This window comes from Lipotes vexillifer, unplaced genomic scaffold (assembly GCF_000442215.2).
Source record: "Lipotes vexillifer unplaced genomic scaffold, Lipotes_vexillifer_v1.1 scaffold496, whole genome shotgun sequence".
NCBI lineage: Eukaryota > Metazoa > Chordata > Mammalia > Artiodactyla > Lipotidae > Lipotes > Lipotes vexillifer.
In genome coordinates, this window is record NW_006786690.1 from 3,114,950 (window position 1) to 3,140,792 (window position 25,843).

The 25,843-nt window shown below is 50.4% G+C and overlaps 2 protein-coding genes and 2 non-coding genes across 4 annotated transcripts in view; 2 read left to right on the forward strand and 2 right to left on the reverse strand.

Annotated features, from left to right (window-relative positions):
• The window catches only part of STPG1 (sperm tail PG-rich repeat containing 1), a 53,035-nt gene extending 33,111 nt beyond the window's left edge, over positions 1-19,924 (forward strand). The window contains exons 7-10 of the mRNA XM_007459156.1: positions 4,826-4,934; positions 8,969-9,134; positions 17,871-18,070; positions 19,848-19,924. Coding sequence (XP_007459218.1) covers positions 4,826-4,934; positions 8,969-9,134; positions 17,871-18,070; positions 19,848-19,924 — 552 coding nt within the window. The remainder of the gene's footprint in view (positions 1-4,825; positions 4,935-8,968; positions 9,135-17,870; positions 18,071-19,847) is intronic.
• TRNAE-UUC (transfer RNA glutamic acid (anticodon UUC)) lies at positions 2,097-2,169 on the forward strand. The gene has a single exon. It is a non-coding gene; the product is annotated as a tRNA-Glu (tRNA).
• TRNAE-UUC (transfer RNA glutamic acid (anticodon UUC)) lies at positions 14,473-14,545 on the reverse strand. Its single transcript has one exon. It is a non-coding gene; the product is annotated as a tRNA-Glu (tRNA).
• A 4,572-nt stretch (positions 19,925-24,496) lies between the features above and the next one.
• GRHL3 (grainyhead like transcription factor 3) overlaps positions 24,497-25,843 on the reverse strand; it is a 36,168-nt gene continuing 34,821 nt past the window's right edge. The window contains exon 16 of the mRNA XM_007459157.1: positions 24,497-25,438. Coding sequence (XP_007459219.1) covers positions 25,324-25,438 — 115 coding nt within the window. The 3' untranslated portion in view covers positions 24,497-25,323. The remainder of the gene's footprint in view (positions 25,439-25,843) is intronic.

A 25,843-nucleotide genomic window follows, 5' to 3' on the forward strand; every position in this document is an offset into this window, starting at 1 on the left:
CCCGTATCCCCTGCATCGGCAGGCGGACTCTCAACCACTGCGCCACCAGGGAAGCCCTGACACTATTATATAGGGAAAATATATATTTTTTCCCTATATATATTATATAGGGAAAATAAACTGTCTTTCCATATCAGAAAATTGGGTTTTTTAACAGCAGTGGTTCACCATTTCCCATCACTTTGTAGTCACTGAGGCAGAATGGTGTGGTTAACAGGTAAGAGACAGACTCAGGTTCAGATCTTGACTCTGCCATTTTCTAACTGTGTATGGCTTTGGGCAAGTCTCTTAACCTTTCAGGACTCAGTTTATTGATCTGTAAAGTGGGGTTATATGTCTACTCCATGGTGTTAATGTAAACATTAAATGAGATGGTCTAGGCTGAGTGCTTACCTAGCACAATATCTGGTGCACGAGGACTCTACAATACATGAAAACTGGTAGAACTGTCTTTAGGGAAGCCCCGTTACCTCTTGAGTTTCAATTGTAAAAGGGAATTAATTATACTTGCCCTACAGGGTTATTATAAGAAGCATATGAGACTACAAATGTGAAAGCACTCTGAAATACCTAAGACATGAATTGTACATAAGGTAGTAATATTCTTACACTATAATTAAGAATATTTTGGTCTTAGAATACTTCATTTTAAATTTCCTTTTTCTTTTATAATATTTATAAATAATATTGATTTTTCTGACTACAAAGATCCTGCCTACCTTCTATGATGAATCCAATCAATTATAACATGTTCAAAGCAATACAAGTGCCTGCTAGGCCAGCATGGTCCAAAAGGAATATCAGTATAACAGGAGCCACAAACATCATTTAAGTTTTCCTAGTAGCTACATTTAAAAGTAAAAAGAAACAGGTGAAATTAGTTTTAATTATATATTCTATTTAACCCAATATGTTCAAGCTATTGCAATATCTAATCAATATAAAAATTATTAATTAGATGTTTTACATTATTTCCCTCATATTAAGTCCTTAAAATTCAGTGTATATTTTATACTTGCAACACATCTGAATGTGGACCAGCCACGTTCGCAGAGCTCAATAGCTTCATGTGGCCAGTGGCTACTGTTTGGGGTAGTATAGCTCTAGATACTCTTCTCCTAGGGTAATCAGAGCCTGAAAATAAGAATGATGATGATATGATGAAGCACTTTTCATGGCCTATGTGCTGTTCTAAGAGTTGTGTATTCACTTATTTCATACTCACAAGGACCCAGGAAGTGGATTCTCTTATTCTCAATTTACAGAAGAGGAAGCCGAGGCTCAGAGAGGGGAAGGGACTTGCCCAAAGTTACCCAGCTTGAAGGGACTGTTCCCACATCGGTGAGCACGGGCGGGTGCCGAGGTATAAAGCTGGGGAGTGATCAGAGTCCCCATGTTCCAGCCCTGCCGGGCTTCCCTTCATAAATCCTGTGGCTGCTCTGTGCCAGACCAGTGATACAGCTTAGATTCCAGTGGGGAACTCAAGATGAGAACTAGGAGACAGACAAACAAAATACTGTGTGGCCAGCTCTGAGGGAGACAAACAGTTGGAACCTGAGAAAGAGAGTATGTGTGGGGTGTGGAGGTTGAGATGAGAGGCATGAGAACTAGGAGATGAGATGAGAACTAGGAGATGAGAACTAGGAGATGAGAACTAGGAGACAGACAAGCAAAATAATTACTGTGTGGCCAGCTCTGAGGGAGACAAACAGTTGGAACCTGAGAAAGAGAGTATGTGTGGGGTGTGGAGGTTGAGATGAGAGGCATGAGAACTAGGAGATGAGATGAGAACTAGGAGATGAGAACTAGGAGACAGACAAACAAAATAATTACTGTGTGGCCAGCTCCGAGGGAGACAAACAGTTGGAACCTGAGAAAGAGAGTATGTGTGGGGTGTGGAGGTTGGCAATACCATGTACTTTAGACTGGGTGGTCAGAGAAGGTCCTGAGACTGAGACTCAAGGATTGAGGGAAGAGCCAGAGTTGGGGGAACAGCATGTGCAAAGGTCCTGGGACGGGGAACAGCATGTGCAAAGGTCCTGGGACAGCAAACACCTTAGCCCATGGGGAACTGTAAGAAGGTAGCCAGAGGGAGTTCCCTGGTGGTCCAGTGGTTAGGATTCGGCACTTTCACTGCCGTGGGCCCCTGTTCAATCCCTGGTCAGGGAACTAAGATCTTGTAAGATGTGTGATGCAGCCAAAAATAAACCAAAGTATCTAAAGTAGAATGAACTAGGGGGGCTCGGGGAATAGGGGACCAGGAGAGGCCAGACAGATAGACAGGGACCAGTTCATGCAAGGCCCTAAAGACCCCAGGAAGGAGTTCGAATTTTGTTCTCTGTGTGCTGGGAAGCCCTTCTTGAGGAGGATAGGAGGTGTGGAGTGATGTCTTCTGACGTACCTTTTAAAGAAGATCCCTCCAGTTGCTGTGTGGAGAATGGACTGCAGTGTGGGTTAAGGGTGGATTTTGAAAAACCAGTTAGGAAGCTGTCATGATAACAAAAGAGGGGTCGAGGTCTGGTCCAGGCAAGTGATAATGAAGGTGCTTGGCCATTGCGCCGTTGCCATTCCTGAGAGAGGGCTGGGTTCCTTGGGAGACAGACACAAGTGCAGGCTGTCTCCGTGTGAGCGCCCCCTCTGCGTCCTCCTGGGGGCTGCTGAAGGGCCCTGTGGTGTTAGTGCTTCATGCCTTCACCTCCCCAGCCCACTGCTCCTTCACCCTGGCTTCCTATCTCCGAGGCCCAGCTCAGGTCCTGGCATGCAGTGATCATGCAATAAATGTTTATGGCTCCAAAGGAATAACTTCCTTTGTTAATCAAGAAATGACCATTCCCCACGTCAGGACTCTGCCACCAGATCAGTTTTAGTTTGCATGTTTTTTGTTCATTATTGTTTTAACGTGGCTCTGAAAATAATACACGCTCATCATAAAATATCTTTGAACATCACAGAAACCCATGAGCCAGAAAGTGGAAGTCCCTCATCATTCTGCACTGCAAACAAACATCAAAAACCGGGGGCAGGGCTTCCCTGGTGGCGCAGTGGTTGAGAGTCCGCCTGCCGATGCAGGGGACACGGGTTCGTGCCCCGGTCCGGGAAGATCCCACGTGCTGCGGAGCGACTGGGCCCGTGAGCCATGGCCGCTGAGCCTGCGCGTCCGGAGCCTGTGCTCCGCAACGGGAGAGGCCACAACAGTGAGAGGCCCGCGTACCGCAAAAAAAAAAGACGGGGGCAATATTGTTCATATTCTCTTCCTTCCTTGGTCCTTCCCTTGGTTTTGGGATTATGCTGTCCACAGTATGCGTGCGTTTGCTACTTAATTATATCTGGGATTTGTTTTTTCCCACGGCAATACAATGAATCTGCTTCATTCTTTTTTAACCTGCCAGTGGAGCTGACTCTTCCTAGTCTAACGGTGAAATCTTCCAGTGACGCACACACTCAGCGTATACAGAAATGCCCCCTTTTTCTGTTGCTTTCCTGTCTGGACGAGGAATAAAGCTGAGGTAGTGTTTTGTCTGCAGGAGGCTTTTTTCAGACCTGGAGAACAATGGTTGAGTCAACTGGCGAGCAGCAGAAATGCGGTAATCCTGTTAGCCACACTGTGCTTTGAGGTTGTCAAGACCTATCTACCTTTGCTTACTGCGATCCCCCGCTTCTCTGTTGGAAGCCTTTCCCTTAGTACCTGTTATTACTTCCTCTCTGGCATCCTGGCTCCTCTCCCCGTGTCCAGTAATTAGCCTGGTCCACCTGATCTTTTTGTCTGCCCTCTCTGCAGGCAGTCTGGCCGTTAGGACCCTGGGAAAAGCAAAATTCCTCTGCCTTTGTCAACACAAAATCAAAATGCCATCTGCATTTCTCGAGAAACATTTTTTTTGACAAAGGAGTAGCACAGAAAATCAAGCCATCCTGGCCTCAGCAAATAGTTTCACTCATTCAGTAAATATTCCAGCCATTGCAGGCACAATTTTTATTGCATCTTTTATCTAATGAATACAGGAGACTGACTGCAAATTAGCCTTTAAAATATTTATGATTCATCATAAGAATGATCTCAGGGTTCTTTTTTTTTTTTTTTTTCCAAAATTATTTTTAGCGTTCTGAACTCACTGGACACCTGTAATGTATATTGCCTGGGTCAACCAAAATTCTAAATTTCTGGTCAGCCCAGAAAAGTCAAGACAGTGCTTACAAATCTGATCATAATCTTAAGTTACACAATTTCTTTGTATGTCCTAAATCCCACACGTATTGAAGGATTATTTGAGCAGTGAGGAATCAGGGTGGGGATATGTAGGACTAAGTGCTCCGAAAAGAATGAAAATCGTAGAAAAAATGATGAAAATAATTTGCCTACGTAACGTTACACACTTTTTAAAAAAACAGATGATTTGTGTTGACTGGCTGTCCCCTACCCCCAACGCAACAACGCTCTGCCTCAAGTGGAGCGGGGATTATCTGATCCATTTTACAGATGAGAAAACTCAAATTCAGAGAAATTAATCCGTTTGAGCAGGATACCCTGCCCTGTGTGCAGGGAGTGAGCCCGGAAGCCAGGGCTGCCGGCTGGTTCAGGCCACCATCCTCCGTGTTCTGTTGGGTCCCCAGACACTGGCTAGCGATGACAAGCTCTTCCCCCAGTCCAGCTGCAGTGAAGGGGAAGGCACAGCCAGTGTGACGTTTTCCACTCACGTGTGCTCATTTTCTGAAGACAGGTTTAAATTTGTTTGCTTTTTTTAACCCCAAAGTGTCCCTCGTCCAGACACAACAGCAAGGACAAAGAAAGGCAAGACACTGAGCACACCGTGCTTATTTTCTCCCCCAGGCCTCTGTCTCTTGCTGCAAACAGACAAACAGCGTCTGTGCCCAAGCCGGGTTCATGTCCAAAACCCAGAGAGGACTTTTCACTATTACTAAAACAGGACCTGCCCCAGGTAAGCAGCTGCCTCGCAGTGGCCTTGACCTAAGGCTTCCTGTACCAGATCTGATCAGCAGGGCACCCATTCCTTCACAGGGAGTCTCTTTGGAAGGAGTTAGGCATTGGGGGAAGAGGGGATGCAGGCAGGTATTGTACAAAGAGGAGAAGACTGGCTCCCCATTCAGGGGAAGAACGGCCGGCTCTGGAAATGGGCCCCGGGGTGGCCTATCACGTTGGCCTGCCTTCCAGACTCAGCGCACCTGCTTTGGGCAGCCAGCTGGGGAGGGGCTTCTCATGCCAGAAGTGTGCCCATGCGCATACCCCAGGTGCCATCCCAGGCGCTGGGGGGAGGCGGGGCACACAATACGTTCTGATCCTTGGACACTCGGCTGCAATATTCCTTTCCTCCCATGCCTACAAAGCGGCTTCATCATCTATCATCAAATGATGGGAAATAGCTCTGTTCACAGAGCGCCTACTCAGTGCTAAGTTTTTCCACGCGGTCCTCACACATCCCTCCTCATAGGGCCACACTCTTAGTCCTGTGTTTCAGGTGAGGAAATGGAGGTCCAGAGAGTTGAAACAACTTGCTCAGCATCACACAGCTAATAAATGGCAGGCCTAAGCCCAGAGGTGTCTGACTGAGGAACCTCTTAACTCCGTCATCCCAATGTGACTTCTGAAGCCTCCAGGATTCAGGAACACACAAGGGCTCACCTGCAGATGTTCTCCCTGCTGGGCTGGGGAAAGGCATTGCACCTGTTCTGTGCCCTCAGACCTCCTCCCCACCCCAGCCTTAGTGAAAATTTTCCAGAGGGGTCTGGTGACATAGCAGTCCATACTCCAGGACCACTGGTTAGACTAGACCTTCCCAAACAGGTCCAGAAGACCCCCGAGGGAGCTCTGGGCCCCAGAGCCCAGAGGAGGAGCAGGGAGGGTTTACCTCTGCAATCATGCTTCTCGGATGGGGGTGTGGGCAAAATCGCAGTGCATGTCAGATTTCAGCAAATCCAGATTAAAGTTGAGATCAGTCTGAGGCTGAATAACAAAACCAGCCCTAATTAGGAGGCTAAGCCTGGTTAAAGCTCCCTGCCTTGCATCACCACAGGCAAAACCCCACCTTGTTTGTTTATACAGGAGAATAAAGCCAGCATCCCTGGGGTTTGGCCAGAGGTTCCACCAGAGAGCCCCCGGGAAGTGGGCAGCTCCTCCCTCTGGGAGGGACCCTGCTGTAACACAGCAGGAAGGGGAGAGGTGGGCACCAGCATCTTTTAAGCTCCTACTGTGTGCCAGGAGCTTTCAAAACCCCATGGACGGGCTTCCCTGGTGGCGCAGTGGTTGAGAGTCTGCCTGCCGATGCAGGGGACACGGGTTCGTGCCCTGGTCCGGGAAGATCCCACATGCCGCGGAGCGGCTGGGCCCGTGAGCCATGGCCGCTGAGGCTGCGCGTCCGGAGCCTGTGCTCCGCAACGGAAGAGGCCACAACAGTGAGAGGCCCGCGCACCGCAAAAAAAAAAAAAAAAAAAAAAAAAAAAAAAAAAAAAAAAAAAAAAAAAAAAAAAAAAAAAAAAAAAAAAAAACCCCATGGAGGGTCACCTGGCACATATGTGCTCCGAGAGTGTGGGTTATTATTAATATTATTATATCCCCACTTTACAAGCAAAAATGATATATAGAAAACAGGTGACTAGTCCAGGGTCCCACTGCTGGATTTGAATCCAGCTCGATGCCTGGTGCCTTCAGGACTCTCCCCACATCCCCCAAATTTGCCAGGGGCCACAGCCTGGGGAATCTGCTTCTTTGAGAGAAACAAACTGCTTTGACCTCTCAGAAAAATGCTGTGGTTTCTGCTTCTCCCCCTTGTGGGAAGAAACCAGATGTGGAGCCATGATTGGCATCCCTGCTGGGTTCTGCCCACTCAGAGTGCCCAGGCTCAGGGGCTGAGGGCCGGGTCTGGTCTGCCTTCAGTTCTGAGCAAAATGCTCACCTTTACACGTTGGCTGGCTGGATTTTCTAAAGTCTGGCCGCATCAAACACAAGGCCAAGCACTTCCCGAACATCCTCCTCTCTATTTCTCCTTAAAAACAAAAAAGTTATTAGATCATGGGGAAACAACTATGGTAAAGTGTCACTTGAAAAACGTGGGTGACACAGTCGAATCCACGCTGTGGGCCCAACACCATGAGACCGTGTCCAGTGCACGATGGAAAGGCCGGGGTAAGTACAGCAGAGAGTTCAACCCTGGTTTATTCTGGGCTGTGAGAGCATGAATGCCTTTCCCCCTTGCTTCTGCTTTTTAACATTTTATAATCAAGCGTTGCTTTAAACTATTTTTTTTTGGTAGGAGGAATAAAAATAAAAAATAAATATATGTATATGTTAAAAACCCAGAAAGATAATTTGAGAGATAGATACCAGTATTATAAATGCTGCTAACTGGACATCTGTTTTTTGTTTTTTTTTTAACTTAAGCATATATTGGGACCATCTTTTCGTGTTATTAAAAATCCTCCTAGAACATCTTTTGTTAATGGATGCATAGTATTCTATTATCTGGTGGTACCATCAGTTAAGGAACAAATGCCCTCTTGCTGGCATTTAGGTTGTTTTAAATGGATCACTCGTATAAATAGAGTGGGAGCAAACATCCTTATAGCTCACAACTTGTGTACAGTCAAGATTATTTCCTTACATAATTTGCCTAATGTGAAATTGCTAAGTCGAAAGGTATGTAAAATATTTAAGGTTTTTGATATTTGTGACCAAATTGCCCTTCAGCACAGAGATAATTTATCCTCCTGCTTCTATGAGAAATATGCTTTCCCTCACCTTTGCCATCAATGAGTATTACCATTTCAATAAAATCTTGCTAATATGTCCCATATTGTTGTTTTCAGTGCTTTTGCAATGAAAAAGTCGATTTTATTTTTTTAAAAATTAACTTTACAGTGGTTAGAAAATTTGAAATATTTTTCCCACCCACAATGCCACCATTAATATAGTTTTTCCCACTTTTCTGGGTTCCCACCTATTTTTATTCACATGTATCCATTTGCACATTGATGTCGTAGTATATACAGTATAGACTGTTAGGCTTTATTTTACTTTTCTCGCTCACCTTTATTTTTGAGAACATTGCCATAGGCTTCATGGCCTTTGCATTCACCCCCCTCAGGGCTGATATTCCACCAGATTAGGCTGTTTTCCCAGAACTGGGCCCTTGTACTTGGACCTTTGGGCTATTCATCGTTTCTCACACTGTAGCTACTGCTGTTCTGTACATCTTTAGGCTTAGAGCTTTTCCATTATGTTGAATAATTTCCTTAACTTCCAAGTAATAGGAAGCCAGGGTCAAAGTGTGCAGCTTCTTGAAGACCTTTGCCTAGTACTGCTGCTTTGCACCCCAAAATGCCTGCCCCCATTTACAGGGTTACTTGCTATTTAGGGTGAGACTGCTCCCTCTTTACCCCAGCTCAGATCATTCTCTTCTTCCTTAAAGCTTTGTGCACAGCCAAATTACTTATATTCTGACAGTTTCTTGAGACAAGGCATGGTGGGGAAGCATGGACCTTGGAGAAAGGTGGGTCTGGGTCCACATAGTAGGTGCTCAATAAATATTTATTGATTGCATAATAGTTACTGAGCAGCTACCATGTGCCAGGAACCTAAAATGTCCTTTTTCTACCATAGCCTCCCAGTTGTTGGAAGAATTATTATCCTTAGTTTATGGATGAGGAAGCTGGGCTTAGGCCCTGGTTAGATGAATGTCCTTTGGCAAATTACTGAATATCTCTGAGTCTATTTCCTCATGTTTAGAATGGAGGTGCTAATACCTACCTTGCAGGGCTGCCGTGAGGATTAAATGAGCCACACATGTGATGCACGGACACATGTTCTCTAAATGGTGAGTGTTATTTTCAGTTATTCCAGGCCCCTTCTACTTGACCATCCTGGAGTGATACTGCCTTATAGTCATTAAATGTATTCTTACCGCTTTTTATTTTTTTGAGAGGAGTTCTTTATTCTGTTTTAAAATTTCTTTCTGCTCAGGGCATTATAATGTCAACGAATCCCTTGTGAAGCAGTCGCCGAAGATATTAATGTCTTGTTTTAAATCAAAAACTGGCCGTGGATTAAAACTGACGTCGACAGGCCCAGGACCCGGTTATTACAACCCAAGAGGTCACACCGAAGTTCAAAAAAAGACTCTTATCCCGTGAGTCCAGATCATCCTGATCTTTCTTCTGAAAGGTATTCTGGGGAAGGACCCGAACCTGGGGAGAAAAAGAAGGGGTGTCACAGCCTGGCAGACACAGGCCAAGTTGCTCTCCTGGGGCCCTTGCTGACACATAGCAGGTGCTCAAGAAATACTTGTTGAATACGTAGTATTTACTGAGTAACTACTGTATGCCAGGAACTTAACATCTTCTTCAGTGATCATAACAACTCTATTGTAGGAATGATTATTCTTACCTCATAGAGGAGGAAGCCAGGCCTCAGCGAGGCTGAAAGACTTGCGTAAGTCCACACAGCTAACTTGAGATGCACCTGGGACTCAGGTTCAGGACTGTTTGGATCTTCCAACATTCCCCATGATGCTGTACTCTCCTGGTGCTGATTTTATTCTATTTTTATAATATAAAATCTCCACTGGGGTGGCAGGATATATGAAAGTGGTGAAACTCTCATAGCTTTGTACCGATAGGTTAACAGCCTAGACTTTGGAGTTGGTCAGACCTGCTAGATTTGAATGTCAGCTCTGCTATATTCATGCTGTGTGACCGTCAGCACAGTGCTAACCCCTCTGAGCCTGCATGCCCTCGATTGTAAAGTAAAGTGGGGATAATTTATCCGAAAGTTGCTTTCTGATTTAAAAAATATATTTGATATAGTAGGTATAAATAGTGAGTCAATAACACAAATTTTAAAAGACAGGGATTTGTGTTACTGTTTTTAATCTCCTGTACATTTAATGTTACTTTCACCTCAGAGGCTCAAAAATTCACGGGGCTTAATATTCCTCAGATGGGTCTAGAACTTCTAGAACTAAGTGCCATTAACGTCAGCCGTCCTGTCACCCGCAACAGGATTGGCTGTTGGGAGGGCTGACCAGCAGGGCTGGGACTAAGGGTATAGCCACCTGGGAGCCTCCAGAGAGGTCAGGCAGCTGGCTGGGTGCAGAGCCACAGAGGGTCAGAAGGCTGGGTGGCCCGGGGAGGCTGGCAAACTGGGTCTACTCAGACCATGAGCCCAGGGCAAGGGGCCAGGGGTAAGAGAGAGGAGCAAGACATGAGCCTGCTGAGTCCAACCCAGGACCTGGGGAAGGGATTCAGACTGAAGATGGAGTCCACCAGCTGAGTCCCTTCTGCCCTTTGGATCTGGGGTTCTGCAGGTTGATCTTTCATAGGCTGCAGGACTCAGGACCGGGGCGGGAAAGTCTCCAGGAACAGGCTCTCTCTAAACGTCAGGGACTTCCTGCCTCTGGGTTGGCTTGGGCACCACTACACACAACCTTTCCCTATGCTGCCCCCAAATGGAGTGGGAGAGAGGACGGGCTTTGGGGTTAGCAGACCTGAGTGAGAATCACAGCTCTGTCTCTAGCAGAGACTTCTCCTCCCTGAGCCTCCATGTTTCCATGTATTAAGTGGAGATAAGAACCTTATCTGGGCTTCCCTCGTGGCGCAGTGGTTGAGAGTCCGCCTGCCGATGCAGGGGACGCGGGTTCGTGCCCCGGTCCAGGAAGATCCCACATGCCGCGGAGCGGCTGGGCCCGTGAGCCATGGCCGCTGCGCCTGCGCGTCCGGAGCCTGTGCTCCGCAGCGGGAGAGGCCACAACAGTGAGAGGCCCGCGTACCGCAAAAAAAAATAAAAAAAAGAACCTTATCTCATGGAGGGTTCTGTGAGGATTAGGTGAGAAAGTGCTTGAAAATAGCTCTCACTCTTCTTATTACAGCAGCTATTATTCTATATCCTAGAGAGGATATGTGACAATAGAGGATGCAGCTGTTTTGTGGCATGGAGGCTCAAGCCCCCACCCTGACTCTGGAAGCTTCTTCAGGGAAACGATGAGAGGAGGGTGAGGGGCACTCGGTGTTTAACCGCCTTCCCCAGAGCGGTGTCATTTGGCCTGCATCCGAGTTTGGACGAGTGGATTGAAATAGCCTCATTTTATGGCATTTGCATCTGTCAGTCAGCAGGCCCTGGAGGTTTCTGGTGCTGTGCTGAGGGCTATGGGGGAGCTCACATGGACAGAACACCATCCATACCTTCAGGCTCACCTGGCAACAGCTCCAGAGCAAGGCAGAGGAACGTGCCACAAAACGCCGGATCGTGTGGGCCCCAAGGTTGCATGACCACACTCCCCCACCAAGGGCGCCAGCTTTCTGATGGGAGCAGTGCAGTAGTGCTGGTGTGTCTGGGGGTATCTGGGGCGCACTAGCTCTCTGTGATGCTTCGTGAATGGTGGATCCTCGGTTAATAAACCTATAGGAAGCACTGCATACAATCTCTCTGCCCTTGGGTGCATCACAGTATACATGAGCTTATTAAAGGCTCTGAGAAGGCCCGCAGTAAAGAGACCTGTCAAACCCAGTGTCTCTTAAACTTGGGTTCACCCTGGTGAGTGGACAGTGCCCCAGCCTCCACGGCAGGCTCTGTGGTCTGGGGCTGCTCTCAGCGCCTCCCTGGGCCTTTGTTTCTCCATTTGTGAAAAGAGGGGAAATCTTTCCATTTCTCACACTCTGTGACCCCAGCTTTGCTCACCATGTCACTTTGGAGGGCATACGGAGGCAGTGAACATGGGGCCAGGCAGGACCCACAGAGGAAGTCCAGTATATATTGTTGAGCTGACGTGGAAAGGATGAAGTTGAGAAATCTGTAATTTCATTTAGAAGCAAAGAGATAAAACTAAAGTGTGCTGTTGGTTATTCCAAAGCAGCACCCATCAGTTTATGTGGGACGGTGGAGAAAGGGACGTAATATAAGGAAAGATGCAGCCGAATGTGATAGTATTGAAGGAGCATCCAAACTCCAGTTTCTCAAATTCAAATTCTGTTTCCTTTCCTGTGACCCGGGAGGGAGAAGAGGGGCAGGAGCACCTGAGGACCCATTCCTGGGGTTGTCAGGCCCCGGAGAAGGTCTGCGTTGTTTCCTCCCCATCGATACGTTGAGACTTTGTCTACATCAAGCCTAATCATACTCAGATCTCCGGGGGCTGCATGGGGCAGTGGTGGAGAATCTGAGAATCATCACAGTGTTTCTTTTGTGGAAGCACGGGCTGCCCGGGTGTCACACGCCTGTGACAGGATGTGAGGCCTGCCCTTGTTTCTCTTGCTTGGAAGTGTGTGGCTCCCCATTCATGGGTGGGGTTCCAGTTTGCAAAGATGATATTTCGGCGCTGCTTTCTTCAGGATGCAGGGAGAACGGGGGAGATGTTAATTCTCGCTGGGGTCACTGGTGCCGTGTTACCGACCCCTGCTGGCCTCCTGAGCTGGGAACCGGCTGCAGAGGCCGTGGCACCGAGGGCATAAGCACAGGCAGGGAGTCGTCAGGCCGCTGAAACTCCCGCCTTCCCCTCTCACCAGCCCTGGGAGGCTGGGGGTAGGGGCGGGAGGGGTCACCTAACTCCCTGGGAATTCAAATTCATCCTCTGTGAGTTGGGGCAAGCACACTTTACAACAGGCTTGCAAGGATGAAAAAAGATGACTCACATAACTCACCAGGTCTGGCAAACTGTAAGCTTTTGATGTGCGTGATTTGTACTTTCATCGAAACGTGTGAGCGAGCCCTCTGCACTCACCTGATGTTTCTTGAGTGGCCCTGCCGCACAGATGCTGTGAGGGGCTGTAGGGTCGTTGGCGTGGCCGTTTCTGGGCTCCTCAGCTGAAGAACACATCACAGAGTGTCTTTGTTATGGCCACGCTGCTGACTCAAAAGCTAAGAGGATTTACCAGCTCCCGGGGGCGGGGGGGGGGGGGGGGTCAGGGGCCGCCCGCCGGGGAGGCGCCCAACGTGGCCGGGAGGGACACGCGTTTGCACACAGGTTCAGGGTGGACCCGAGACCGGGACGACAGGGACTGGGCCGTGATTGGGGGGGGGGGGGGGGGGGTGTCTTTGGAGGAGGCTATCAGCCAGGGTTTCACTTCTGTGGGTCTTCAGCATCCGTCACAGTGCTGACTCAATGGATCAGGGTGAGTCAGGGGAAGGGCTTTTGGAGATCAGAATACTTCCTCCTAGGTGCTGCCTTCCGACTCACGCCAGCAGGGAGGTGAAACACCCACTGACATCTTTCTAACCCTTGATCTGCTTCCTGGAGTTTTTAAACCACTGGTTTTGCTCAGACACGCTGTCCTGTCACAGCCAGAGCCGAAGAATCAAGCCCAATCGGCCCCACTCCAATTTGGGTAATTATGTTGGACCCACCTAAAGTTCCCCTGGGATTTTCAATTAGATATGGGATGCTTCCTCCCAAGCAGCTGTAATCTGTCACCCACTCCCCTGTTAAACAGATACCACATTCCACCCCAGAGGCAATCGGCTGCCCTTTAATGATGAGAAAAAAATTGCCCCTTTATCCCTCCCGACCCTGGGAATCCCTGAGGCAGAGTGAATCTGTGCCTGGGAGTGTCCCGAGGGTCTCGGATGCCCTCCCCAAGTGACCTGCTGAGTCCTCTGAGACATTCATTATTCTTTGGTGATTTGCAAACAGCTCACACTGGAAGCTGCAAACACAACTTAATCCAGTTGTGGCCAACTCAGAGCCTTTGACAGATGTTTTTTTCCACGGGGCAGGACCAGGTTGGCTTTTAAACCTGGGCGATGAGGCTCATAAAAGCCCTGGTTACAATGCACTGTGGCTGCCCTGGGTTTGATTCAGTCTGACCTTAGTGATTTGCCCAGCCCCATGATGACATGGAAGGACCAGCCCTGGGTGATGATAAAACTGTCAGGTGGGGTTCAGATGCCTGGGCTCCCGTACTTGCTTCCACCCCTCTGCTTCTCTCTGCAGTTAGGCAAATGTCCTCGGGAATAGGGACCAGGGCCTCAGTGATGGATAAGACACCATCCCCTGCATTAAAGAGCTAGACAAGTAAAAAGCATAGAAAAGTAATGTGTTTTGTACAGAGAAGAGAAGAATGGCTACAGTGTATTGAGGGGCCAGCTTCCAGCCGCTCAGAGTTTTCACAGACTTTATACAGCTTCATCTTCCAACTCTCCCACGGGTCAGGATTGTTACATAGAGTTTACAGGGGACGCAGACTCTCCCAGGTGGTAGAGCAGAGGGTGGAATCCAGGTCCATCTGACTCCAAAACCCATGCTCCTCTATGGAGCCCGGGAAGGGAGGCGGGGAAGGGGGAGGATTGTGGCCGGGGGAGTTTCCCTGGAGGAGGTGAGAAGCAAAGAGGGAATCAGAGTTGGCAGGGAAAGGAGGTGCTCCTGGCAGAAGGAACGGCACGGCACAGGCGTGGAGTTGTTGGCCAACGCTGTGCTGGGTATTTCTCGTCATTTCTTTTTTGTTCTTTTGGCCGCACAGGGTAAGCTTGCGGGATCTTAGTTCCCCAACCAGGGATCGAACCCGGGCCCACAGCAGTGAAAGTGTGGAGTCCTAACCACTGGACCACCAGGGAAGTCCCTGTGCTGGGTGTTTCTGGGAGGTGACCTGGGAGTTAGGCTGCATTGAGAGGCCACTGGTAGGAGTTTACCTTCAGCTCCCCCTCAGGGCCTGTAACGGGGGTTGGTCGGCAACCCAAGCGAACCACCCAGAATTCCTGGGTGGAAGGAGGCTTGAAGGCGGTCCAGGGGCTTAGCCTCTGGCTCCTTGTGCCCCAGTCCCGGCCCCAAGGAGCACGGCTTGTGCCTCTTCCAGGCTTTTGCACCTGCTGTTTCCTCTGTGGGAAATGCCCCCATCTCCACCTTTTCTACCCAAAGAATTCCTGCTTACCTTTCAGAGCAAATGTTACCTCTTCTAGGGTAGATTTCTGGATTCACCCAGTTGGAATTAGTCTCTCTCACCTCTATTCTAACATTTCATGTTAAAAAAAAAAAAATGGTACCAGTAAAGCACTTGTTAATCTTCATAACAACCCTGGGAGGCAGGTATTATTATCCATTGTTTTACAGATAAAGAAACTGAGGCTTAGGGAGATTAAGAGACTTTTCTAAGGATGCACAGCTGGTGGATTGGGAAGCAGAGATTCAAACTCAAGTCTGTCTGAGTGCCAAGCCTTTAAGTTGTCACCGGTCATGATTGTCACTGGCAGTGGATTGTTAAGCCCTCAGGGGCATTCAGGGTCTGTGTCTTAGCACAGAACAGTCTGGACTCCCCAGAGTGCCTGGCACAGAGCTGCACATGGGGCTGACACTGTCCGAAGATCCAGGGAGCTGAGTTGGTGGGGCAAAGCCTCTCCTGGGCATGTGGATGGAGGGGAGGGTGAGGGACCTGTCTCACTCACTCTCTGCAAGAATCTGTGATGGGCTTCCCTGGTGGCGCAGTGGTTGAGAGTCTGCCTGCCGATGCAGGGGACACGGGTTCGTGCCCCGGATGTCATTACACATCTGTCCAAACCCACAGAATGTGCAACACCAACACTGAACCAAAAGGTAAACTATGGACTTTGGGTGATTATAATGTGTCAATGTAGGTTCATCAATTATAGCAAACATACCAGTCTGGTTAGGAATATTGATAGTAGGGGAAATTACACATGCATAGGGGGAGGAAGTAGATGGGGAAATCTCTGTACCTTCCTCTCAATTTTGCCGTGAACCTAAAACTGCCCTAAAAACAAAGTCAAAAAAAAAAAAAAAAAAAAGAATCTGGTGAGATGCTGACCGCGCCCCCCCGCCCACCACCGGCCCAGCTCCCTGCAGGCTGTCCCTGGTCAGGAGAGTAGACATCTCACAGTTTCCTCAAAGACTCAGGGTGACCCAGACCCATGGAGTAACCTCGTGCGGTGATTGGCTCATTCCACCTCTAACTTCCAGGAATCAAGCCTGTCTCTCAATGATTAAATTTCTGAGGGTGCTCTGATGGGGTGTTGCAGCCGGAACAAGGAGACGCCGGCTTTTATTTGTAAGGGGGGAGGCTGGTGGATCACACACTGTAACCAGTTCTTCCATGCAGACTGGAGGGAAAGAAAGGAGGCAACGTTTTTCCCTCTTTTCCTGTGGGCACCTTTATCCTAAATATATACATCCAAGCCAGCTGTTCCTCCATTCCAAGATGTGAGCCTCTCACAGGTTTACGATGGCTGCCAGCAGCCTCCGCTGGCAGTGGGAGTGTCCACCCTGCCCCAAGGGAACTCTGGTGAGAGGCCCCCTAACCTCACTTTCTTGAGGCTCCATTGCCCATCCAGGCAGCTGATGGTGGTGCTGCAAGCGATCGTAGTAATAACACAACTGCTTTTACTGAGCACTTACTGTGTTCGGACGCTCTGCTAGGCACCTTACATAGCTTTTCTCCAGTCATCAACCCGCGTATAAGGAGTGAGTGTTACTACTCCTTGTTGCCAGGAACAGAGAGGTCCAGGGACTTGGCTGCCCGGTATTCAGACTCAGGTCTGAGTGACTCTAAAACTTGAAAATTCTCCTCTGCCACAATGCCCTCCCCATCTTGCTAGTCACCAAGACTTGAGTTCCAGTGCTGGCATTACCACGAACCTGCTCTGTGACACTGGGTGACTCACTTTCTCTCTCTGGGCACCAACTTCTTAAGCAAAATAAGGATGTTGGATAAGACATCTCTAGGTCTCCTCTAGCTCTCCTAGTCTAAGAATGCCTCTGCTTCAGAAGGTGTTGGCCAAAGGGCAGCAGAGTTCCAGTGGCTGGGCATCCCCGTTCCCTCCTCTGTTTGGATGGGTTGGTTTTGAGCTGTGGTGAGTCTCCTGGGGCCATTCAAGGCTCTGAGAAATCTCTCTTTCATTTTGGTGAGAGACCTTAGAAGAAGCTTCAGATGTGAGGCAGAAGTGGGCAGCTCTTCTACTGCATGGCCAGGAGGATAGGACATTTCCTGTTAACAATCCCAGGATTCCTGGGCAACCCAGCGGACCTCTCTGAATCAAGGCCAGATGGGAGGCCAGAGCTGGAAGAGACCTCAGAGGTCGTCATGTCCAACACCCTCATTTAACAGATGGGGAGACTGAGTCCCAGAGTGAATTAGTAACAGAGTGAGGGCTTGAATACAGGTTCTCTCTTTCATTTCTTCTCTCAATAACAGGCTTAAAAGACTCCCTTTCCTGAAGGGGGGAAGACAGACCTGAAAACAACTGCAATCTAAGTGGTGATCGTTATTCAGAGGTCTCTTGATTTCCAACCCAGTATTTTTCCACTCCTACATCCTGCCTTGCCAAAAAGATGTTTAATAAGTTTCTGAGATGTCAGTGCTAGAATGGCCTCTAAAGATCTACTAGTCTTGGGATGGCAAATCCTTGGAATTTGGGATGCCTCTTCCCATTTCCTGGCCATGGCAGACATCACAAGTGGCTCACCAATGAATGCTCTTCCCATAGAGCCCAAACGAGGCCTCAGTTCTTTACATGGAGCTCCAACCAGGCACTACCAAGCGATCAGAATTGGCACATGGCATCGATGTCTTCTGCCATTCCTGATTAGTTCAACGGCATCCATCATCCACAACGACAAATGTACTGAGCTCTCACTTTGTGCTGGGCCCTGTCCTGACTACCGTGTTTTAGGTGTGTCATCTCCTTTAACCCTGAAAATAAGCCTACAGGGTAGGTACCATTATGACTGCCCTTGTGCAGGCGAGAAGACTGGGGTCCAGGGTCCCCAGATCACTAGCAGTGGAGCCGGAAGAAGAAATAGGTCTCCCAGTGCCTCATCCAGTCCTCTTGCAAATGGCTGGGCACTGGGCAGGTCCTGGCTATGTCGAAAAACTGCCATTTCTCCAATAGACTGATTTAGTGACATCTTCCCTTTTTGTCTTTTCTGAAGGAGAAACCCCATCCTAACTTTCTCTGCCCAGCCTTTGCCTCTGCCCCCGAAGCCGCCTCTTCCAGGCCCTGGGCAGTATGAGATCGTGGACTACACGGGGCCCCCCAAGCACTTCATCTCCAGTGCATCCTTCGTATCCAACACCAGCCGGTGGACAGTGGCGCCGTCCCAGCCAGGCCTGCCCGGCCCGCCTGGCCCAGGTCAGAGGATTGCTTTCAGTGATTGTAAAAACCAAACCTGGAATTGTTTGTCATTCCTGGGCCATCAAATACCACTGATTTATAGGCTGTTTGCCAAACAGTTTACAGGGGTTAGAGTGGATCTAGAAGACTTTTCAGCTTACACTTTCAGAGTATGAAAGGTGGGTTTTTGTTTTTTTTTATTTATTTTTTTAAGGTGAAAGGGCTCTTAGAGATGATCCAGGTCAGGGATTTATAACTGAGGACTATGAATGTTTCAAGAGACACAAAGCTGGGCTGCAGGGGGTCTGTGACCCTGAAATTGTCTGCAGATTTGGAGCACGCAGATATTATTTTCTGCGGAAAAGAGCCATAGCTTTTGTCTAAAAAGTTCATGTTCTTAAGAATGTTTAAATCGTGGGTCTAGTCTGGCGGGGTCACCTCCCAGATGGGAAAGGCCCGGAGAGCAAGGTGCCATAGCCCTGTGGAGGGTGAGCGGAGGGCAGAGGCCCAGACTCTCTCGCCTCGACGCCTTGTCTGTCACGAAATAAAACAGGGCTCCACCTGAGCAGCTCTTTCAAGCCATATAGTTACCTCCAGGATCTGCCTGAGAGCTGATAGTCTGAGGGACTTGTTCCAGTGGGTGGTCTCTGCACTCCCCTGCCTACTTGGAGCCCCTAGCTATTTACCACCCCCGACACTGGCCAGAGTTTATGGCATTGGGGAATGACAGGTGCGCTGATGGGCTGGTGGCGTGGGAGGGGGAAGGTAAGAGCTGAGGTGGCCGCCAGGCCTGTGAAAGTCAGGCTCTCAATGAGCATCGCTGATGCTCCCACCCTGCGGAGGCAAAGATGACTGAGGCTCAGTGCTGGCCCCCGAGGCGTCCCCTTCCCTCCACACACACAGGTGAGTAAAATGTAAGGTAGGTGGGACAGGGAGAATATCATTTTCATGGCTCTGTCCTTGGAAACGTAGTGATAAGCCAATAAGATGGCAGAGGTTTGACCTACGGGTCATCTGGTCAGTCCAGGCAGAACTCAGCTTGGTCCCGCAAATGTACGAATGCCCCATGGAGTGGTGGTGCCAGGACCCCGGAGACCAGCCAGATCCTCGTCTGACCCTGTTTGGCCCAGTCCTCTAGGAGCTTTCTCCAAGCATCTTCTCCATGCGGGCACCTGGAGTGCAGGTGCAGGCCAGGGCCTGCTGCTGTGATCACCTAGGCCAAGGTGGGCTTCCCTGAGGGCCTCCCAGAGTAAGTACATGCAAACATCTGCCTTCTTGGCTTCCAGTGGGCGCAGATCTACCTGGACCCCTCAGCAGCTTCCTGAGGGTGTACCGGGGGCCGTGCGTGGCCCTCGTGAACAAATCAGCATCAACGCGAGAGTTTCCAGCCACCCCAGGTTGTGGTTCCCAAGCCCCGCGTGGTCCTGGCTGCTATCGTGATGGCTTTCAGTTTTCCCGAAATTTCTGAACTAAATCAAAGCAAAACCGCATTAAGCTGACACCTTGCTTCTATAAGAGTATTGCTCTGTTCATTTCTTTTCAAATTTCCTACAAAACTCTTTTGTAAATTTTCTTCTGTTAAAAAAGTTAGTGAGTTGAAGAAGGTGGGCAGCCGGAGTTCGAGTCCCGCCCGGTCCAGTTCAGAGCCGGATGACCTAGGCCTGGTCCCTCCCTCCCTGTCTCCCCACATGTCAGGTGCAGGGGTCCCGCCGGCCTCACCCGCTCCGACGCCGAGTGCCAGGACCTTGAGAACTGGCCTTTTCTCTCTCAACACTGTCTCTCTCTCCTCTCACAGCCACATACAAGCCGGAATTCCCTGGAAAGCAGTCCTTTCTCTACAATCAGGACAAGAAATGGATCCCAGTGTTGTAGTCACCTCATCCGAGCTCAAGGAGACCCCCCGCAGCCACCAGCTGTCCCCCCAGGCACCCCGGATGGTCATTCAGAGAGCGCCCATCTCGTGTGTGACAGCTGATGACTCGGGACGTCCTTGCCCCCTGCCTGGTGTTACAGCTGGCCTGCCGTGCTTGTCCTTGTCCTGAGCTGCCCCCTGGAGCGTGGACCCCCACTCCACGGACCCCCGTGGATTCCTGAGCAGACAGAGCCCCCTGGGTTACTTGGCCATGTGCCCTCCGGCCTGGCTCGACCCGCCTGCCCTCAGCCCTCAGAGCTCGTGCAGCTCAGGATCCAGGAGGAGGTGGCCGATGGCAGATGTCCCGTCTGGAAGCCTGATGCTGAGCCAGGGCTCTGGGGCCACAGGGTGGGCAGCGCAAGGCCGCGGCCCCGGCACACTCCCATGCTCTGGCCTTGACCTCCAGACTCCTCCCGGAGTTCCGGGAGCCGGGAAGGCCCACAGGCACTGTGACAGGGACCCGAAGGGGTTGCCTGGCCCTCGCCCCCAGCTCAGCCTTCGTGTCTCGCCCTAGGAAGGGCATGGCAGCGTCACCGTGGTCACGTGAGCTCATCATCCACTTTCAGGAGAGGCCTCCACATCCATTTGTTGGCTCCGCGCACAAAGGGCAGATGTGCGCAGGACCCTCTGGGGCCAGAGCCCTGGGCACAGCGGTTCTGAGGGGCGCCTACAGCTTCTTACTTTTGCCCGGCCTTTCCCCTTCCCTGGCCTGGTCTCCGTCCCTCCCACCTCGTGCTTAAGTTCAATATGATCTTTAATGGATCCTGTCTGGCCTGCCAAGTCGGTCCCCCTCAGCAAGACGATGAGATTCTCAAAGAACCTAGAGGAACTGCAGTTAACCACACATCCCCTCCTTCCCCAGCTATCCATGTGTCTCGGGCTTTTGTAAGTGGAAGCCTCTTGCGCCACCTCCCTCCCCTCCGCGTGTCCCTCCCTTGCCCTTGGCTTTTTCTCCTTCGACTTTCCTCCGTGACTGTTAGTCCAGAACTGGCCGCTGACTGCCTCCCCCTTCAGGGAGGGGCGGGTGAGGGAGAGGGAGGGAGAAGGCTGGCACCACGGGTCCAGTTGAACAGAGTCTCATTTCTCACAAAAGCTGGGCTTGCTGTGAACCTCAGATTCCCGCAAGTGCCCCACTGCTTTGGGATGAGCGGGAGGCAGCCTGGAGCACGGCGCCAGGAGTGACCAAGGTCTGGACCTAAAGGCGGACACACCTTGTGCTGAGTCCGCTCAGGTCCTTAGCTTCTCCTAGAGGTCAAGAGTCGGATCCGAATTTGGAGGTTCAAGGTCAAGCACTTCCATGGTTGGGCGGGCAAGGCAAGGGAGCAAAACAGGTGAGGCGAGAGGAGGTCCAGGAGCTGAGGAGGCTGCCCATCTAAAGGCCAGCTACCTATTGCCAGATCTGCAGATTTTTCAAAAGAACCTGGGAAATTTTAAAATGTGAAACTTCTTGATTGGAGATGTTAGCAACCATATTTCAATTAAAAATTTTTTGTTCAGGCTAAAGGAAACTCTTCTGCTAACCATCAGTTGTCCGCTTCGGCGCTAGAGATTCTGGAAGACCCCTTTAAGGCTGACACTTGAAGCTGCACCTTTCTTTGAACCCAGACTCTTGACAATAGGGCCAGACCTGAAGGCCTTGGCTTTTAGGTCCCTCTGACCCTAGGAGACCTCAGCAGGCCACTGGGCTGGAAGCAGCCGGCCCTGGGATCACTGCAGGCAGAGGCTGGTGGGACTGTATAGAAAACAAGACAGGCCGCTCCTCCCTGGGGCAGCTGGGCTGAGCACCAGCAGGCGGGGTCTGTCTCTATAGAAACCCCTCCAAGTGGGGTCAGGAAAGCGGAGAGTCTGGGAAGAGGATGGCCGGGCTGCGCTTGGCCAGTCGGAATCGGGGTATTCCATAGAAGACACGGCTGGAAGCTGAGGCCCTGAGCGCAGAGGGTCTGTCTGGGTTGTACCCAGCCTCTCTGAAGATGTCATAGGCTTCTCACAGCCCTGTCCAGCCCTGTGGTTCTCAAGCCCCACCTGTATGGTAGGATCTCTTGGGGAGCTGTTATAGAGACTGCCCAGGACCGACCCTCAAAGTTTTGATCTGAGGTAGGGTCTGGGCAGTGGTATCTTTAATAACATTCTTGGTGTGATTGCAAAGTGTCTAGTTAGGGTTAGGATGTACTGATAGTGTTTTCCAAAATTTAATGTGCATGCAAATCACTTGGAGATCTTATTAAAAGATCTTGGGTGGGGCCCGAGAGTCTATGCATTTTTTCTTTTTTTTTTAAAATTGAGCTATAATTGAAATATAACATTGTATTGGTTTTAGGTGTGTTTCTAACAAGCTCCCAGGTGATGCCGATGCTGCTGGCCCATGGACCACACTTAGAGCAGCAAAGGTCTAGTAAATACACCTAACTGTGGAGCTCTTCATCTGGCTCTCCATGTGTTCATCCAACTGCCTGTCAACCTATTTATCCTTCCCTCCTTCCCTCCTCCTTTCTCCTCATTATTTGTTCATTCCCTCACTCCTGCGTTCCTCATCCGTCCTTTTCTCCCCTCACTCGCTCGCTGTCTACCGTGCAAAGCTAACTGCAGGCAGGGGATGGCAGTTCCTCCAACCACCAGCTGCGTTTGTAGTGACCCCCGTTTGGAAAGGACTTACCTTCACTCCTTTCCCCTTTCCACTCTTTGGAGAAGAACAACCCTGGAATGGCCGCTGTCGGGCTCAGGAGCTGCCCTTTGCTCCCCGACCTTCTCTGAGGGCGGGGCAGAATTTCCTCAAGCCTTTCAGAGCTCTCTTTGCTTGAGGTCCAAATGGCCTTCCTAGCCATAGACGGCCTCGTCTGTTTTCTGCTCGTGTGGAGGGGAGAGAAATGGGCCCTGGCATCTTGGCTGGAGGCCGTGGGTGGAGGTGGATGTGGAGCTGCAGGCCCCACCCCTGAGCTCGGCAGCAGGCTTTGCACTGGTCCCCATAGTTCCCTGTGTGCATTAGTCCAGCCAGACACTGGCAGGTTGCAAAGGCAGCAAGGCCTATGGAGCGACGGCCATAGAGCAGTGGTTCTCGACCTTGAGTGCACATGGTAATCACCTGGGGGGCTTTAAAAGTACTGAGGCCTGGGGCCCAACCCCAGAAATTCTGATTTAATTGCTGCAGGGTGTGGTCTGGGCAGTGGGGATAAGAGCTGCCTAGGTGATTCCCATGTGCAATCAAGGTTGAGAAGATCACCTTCCTGCTTCTGGCGGCCCTGGAAGGAAACGAGCAGACGCGGAACACCTCTGCGTGCCTGGCCGCGTGCTGATACTCTGCACACGCCCTGCCGTTTCACCCTCACGCGGCACCCAGGGTGACGCAGCAGCGAGGCCCGGAGTGGGCAGAGCAGCTCTGGGTGCTCCATGGGGTCGCTCCAGCAGTGCCAGGCAAGCTGTATTGGAGTCAGAGGCCACAGGAGACATCAGTAATACTGACCCTCACGTCAAAGTTTTGACATTTTATCATGTTTTTTGGGCCTTAATTTCAAAAAGCATCGCATTGGACTGTGACTTAACTTGGTTACTGAGCTCTTTGGCTCCTCTTAATTTTGCGCCTGAGGCTAGGGCCTCACCTGCCTGACCTGAGTCCTGGCCACAGGGCCTTGGGAATTAGGACTCTAGACCTCCTGTCAGAGCCGGAAGGCGCTTGGAGACATCCACGGTTTTCATACTTCTTTATTTTAAGTTTTGTTCAGACAAAAGTTAATACGAGAAATCTTAGTGTGTAAACGAAGGAAAGCAGAGCTGCTGTGACTGAGTCTGGGGAGGATGCCCAAGGGCTGCCTGCTGTCTCCTCCCCCACATTGTAGGGGCCTTTGAGACCCACCAGTGACCCCTGGGGCTCCAAAGATGATAGCTACCCGATGACCCATTTTACAGCCGCGCCCATTTTACAGCCAAAGAAGCTGAGGACTAGAGCTGGTGGTGTGCTGGTAAGCCAGAAGGGCCGAGGGAGGGCGGAAGCTCTGATTTGCCATTTGTTCTCTAGGGAAAATAAGCCCTTGATTTGTAGCATTTGTCAATTCCTGCGGTGTAAACACCCCCTCCAACATACCGACGGGACATCACTGACCTCAGAGTCGGGGAGAGACGGCTGGATCGCGTCTGTGAGCAGGTAGGAGCTGGCAACAGGAAAAGTGAGTTGGTCGAGAGCATGGGGGCAGAACTGGCAGGAGAGCGCGGTCGCCCGGCTCCCGGCCCTGGGCTCTGCCCACTGCCCCAGCTGTGAGGTCCTCGGCAAGGGCATCCTGGGACTACTTCACCTCCAGAGTCAGTGATCCTGACGTCATAACGTTCAGCCTGTGGGACCACGCGGGACAGGCCACACGGGACAGGCTGGGCATCAGGACTCGGCCGCCTTCCATGGTGGCGCCTCTGCTTCACCAGGGCCCAGCACTTACCAGCACCCTTCAAGTTCGAGGCAAACCACTTACAGGATAGAGAAGGAGAGAGGCCTTGTTTACTTTCACCCTCTCCTTCTGGAAGACTTTCACAAAAGGAACTAGTGTAGCATTTGAAGTAATACATACGTAGAATTTTATTACTAAATACCGTACGAGTATACAAAATGCATAACTGAATAACAGCTAAAAAAAATAATCCAAGAAATGTGAAATACACATTTTTTGAAATGATAAAAACGTATCCATGAAAAATATAAAATGTTGCATATATATACAATATATACTTATATATATAAAACATAAATGAAAATTGTAAATAAGAAGTGTATACAGTAGTGAGCAGTCATGGCGGTCGTTTTACGCCGAGGCCACTTTGTTCCAGTCGGTCGGCTCTGACTGCTGTCTGGTGCTGAGGGAGTACACCTGTGAGGAGAGGACGTCCACTACAGTGTCTTTTAAAAGTCATTTGCACTGGAGATCAAGTGTTTTCAAGTTAACTAACTGACCAAAGGGTGAGAACTCATTGGTCTGAAGTTGATGGAAGAGTCAAGTGAGCTTGGGGAGACAGGGCCCACTTCCCCCATCTGAACGGCAGCCTGCAGGAGAGGGGCCGTAGAGAAGGTCTTCCGAGGAGAAAACGGCCTGCTGGGCTTGTTAACCAACATGACACTGTCTCTGGCTGGGCAGGCTCTGGCCAGAAGTTCAGAGAATAGATTCAAGCACGAGATGAGGGCTCGGATCAGGACACCTCCCAGGCTCCTTCCTGGCCTTGACGTCTGTGGGTCTGTGACTTGAGGGCCTCTTCCCTCAGGGAAGGCATTCAAGTAACAGCACTGAGGCATGCGGAGAGGTTGTGTGTGGCGCGGGGCCACTTCCCAGCTGGCTCCTCGCCTGGGGTCCACTTCAAGAGGTCTGAGGCTGCGGCCGCCCAGGGCTCACAGCTCCTTAAGGATGATCTGAATCTTGCCGTCAAGCTCCCCCATGTCCAGCAGGAAGGCGACGTGGTTGCTGTAATGCTGAATGATGTTGTTGTCCATGTTGACCAAGATTCTGGAAGAGAAGAGAAGGTGTGTGTAGAATGGGCTGGGCCCCTTGTCTACAGGGCCTCTGAGTAAAGGGGGACAGTAATGGCTGCTACCTATCGGGCTCCCCCAGCACTTGAGGCACCTCTTGGACTTTCTCTGTGACCCCCATAACACCCCACAAGGTGGGCACTCACTGTCCCACTCTACAGGGGAGGACACAATTCCCCAGTGGCCGAGCCCAACTCAAACCCAGGCCTGCTGGCAGCCACGCCCACCTACTGCACCAGATTGCCTCTCCTCACACACACGAGTGTGGACACAACCAGCACAGCGCGCCTTAGTCACCAGGCCAGACTGAGCGCTCGGACGTGGAGTGTGAGTTCAAGTGCAGGAGGCGTGGCGGGTGGACCCGTGAGGTTTGGGTTCAGCA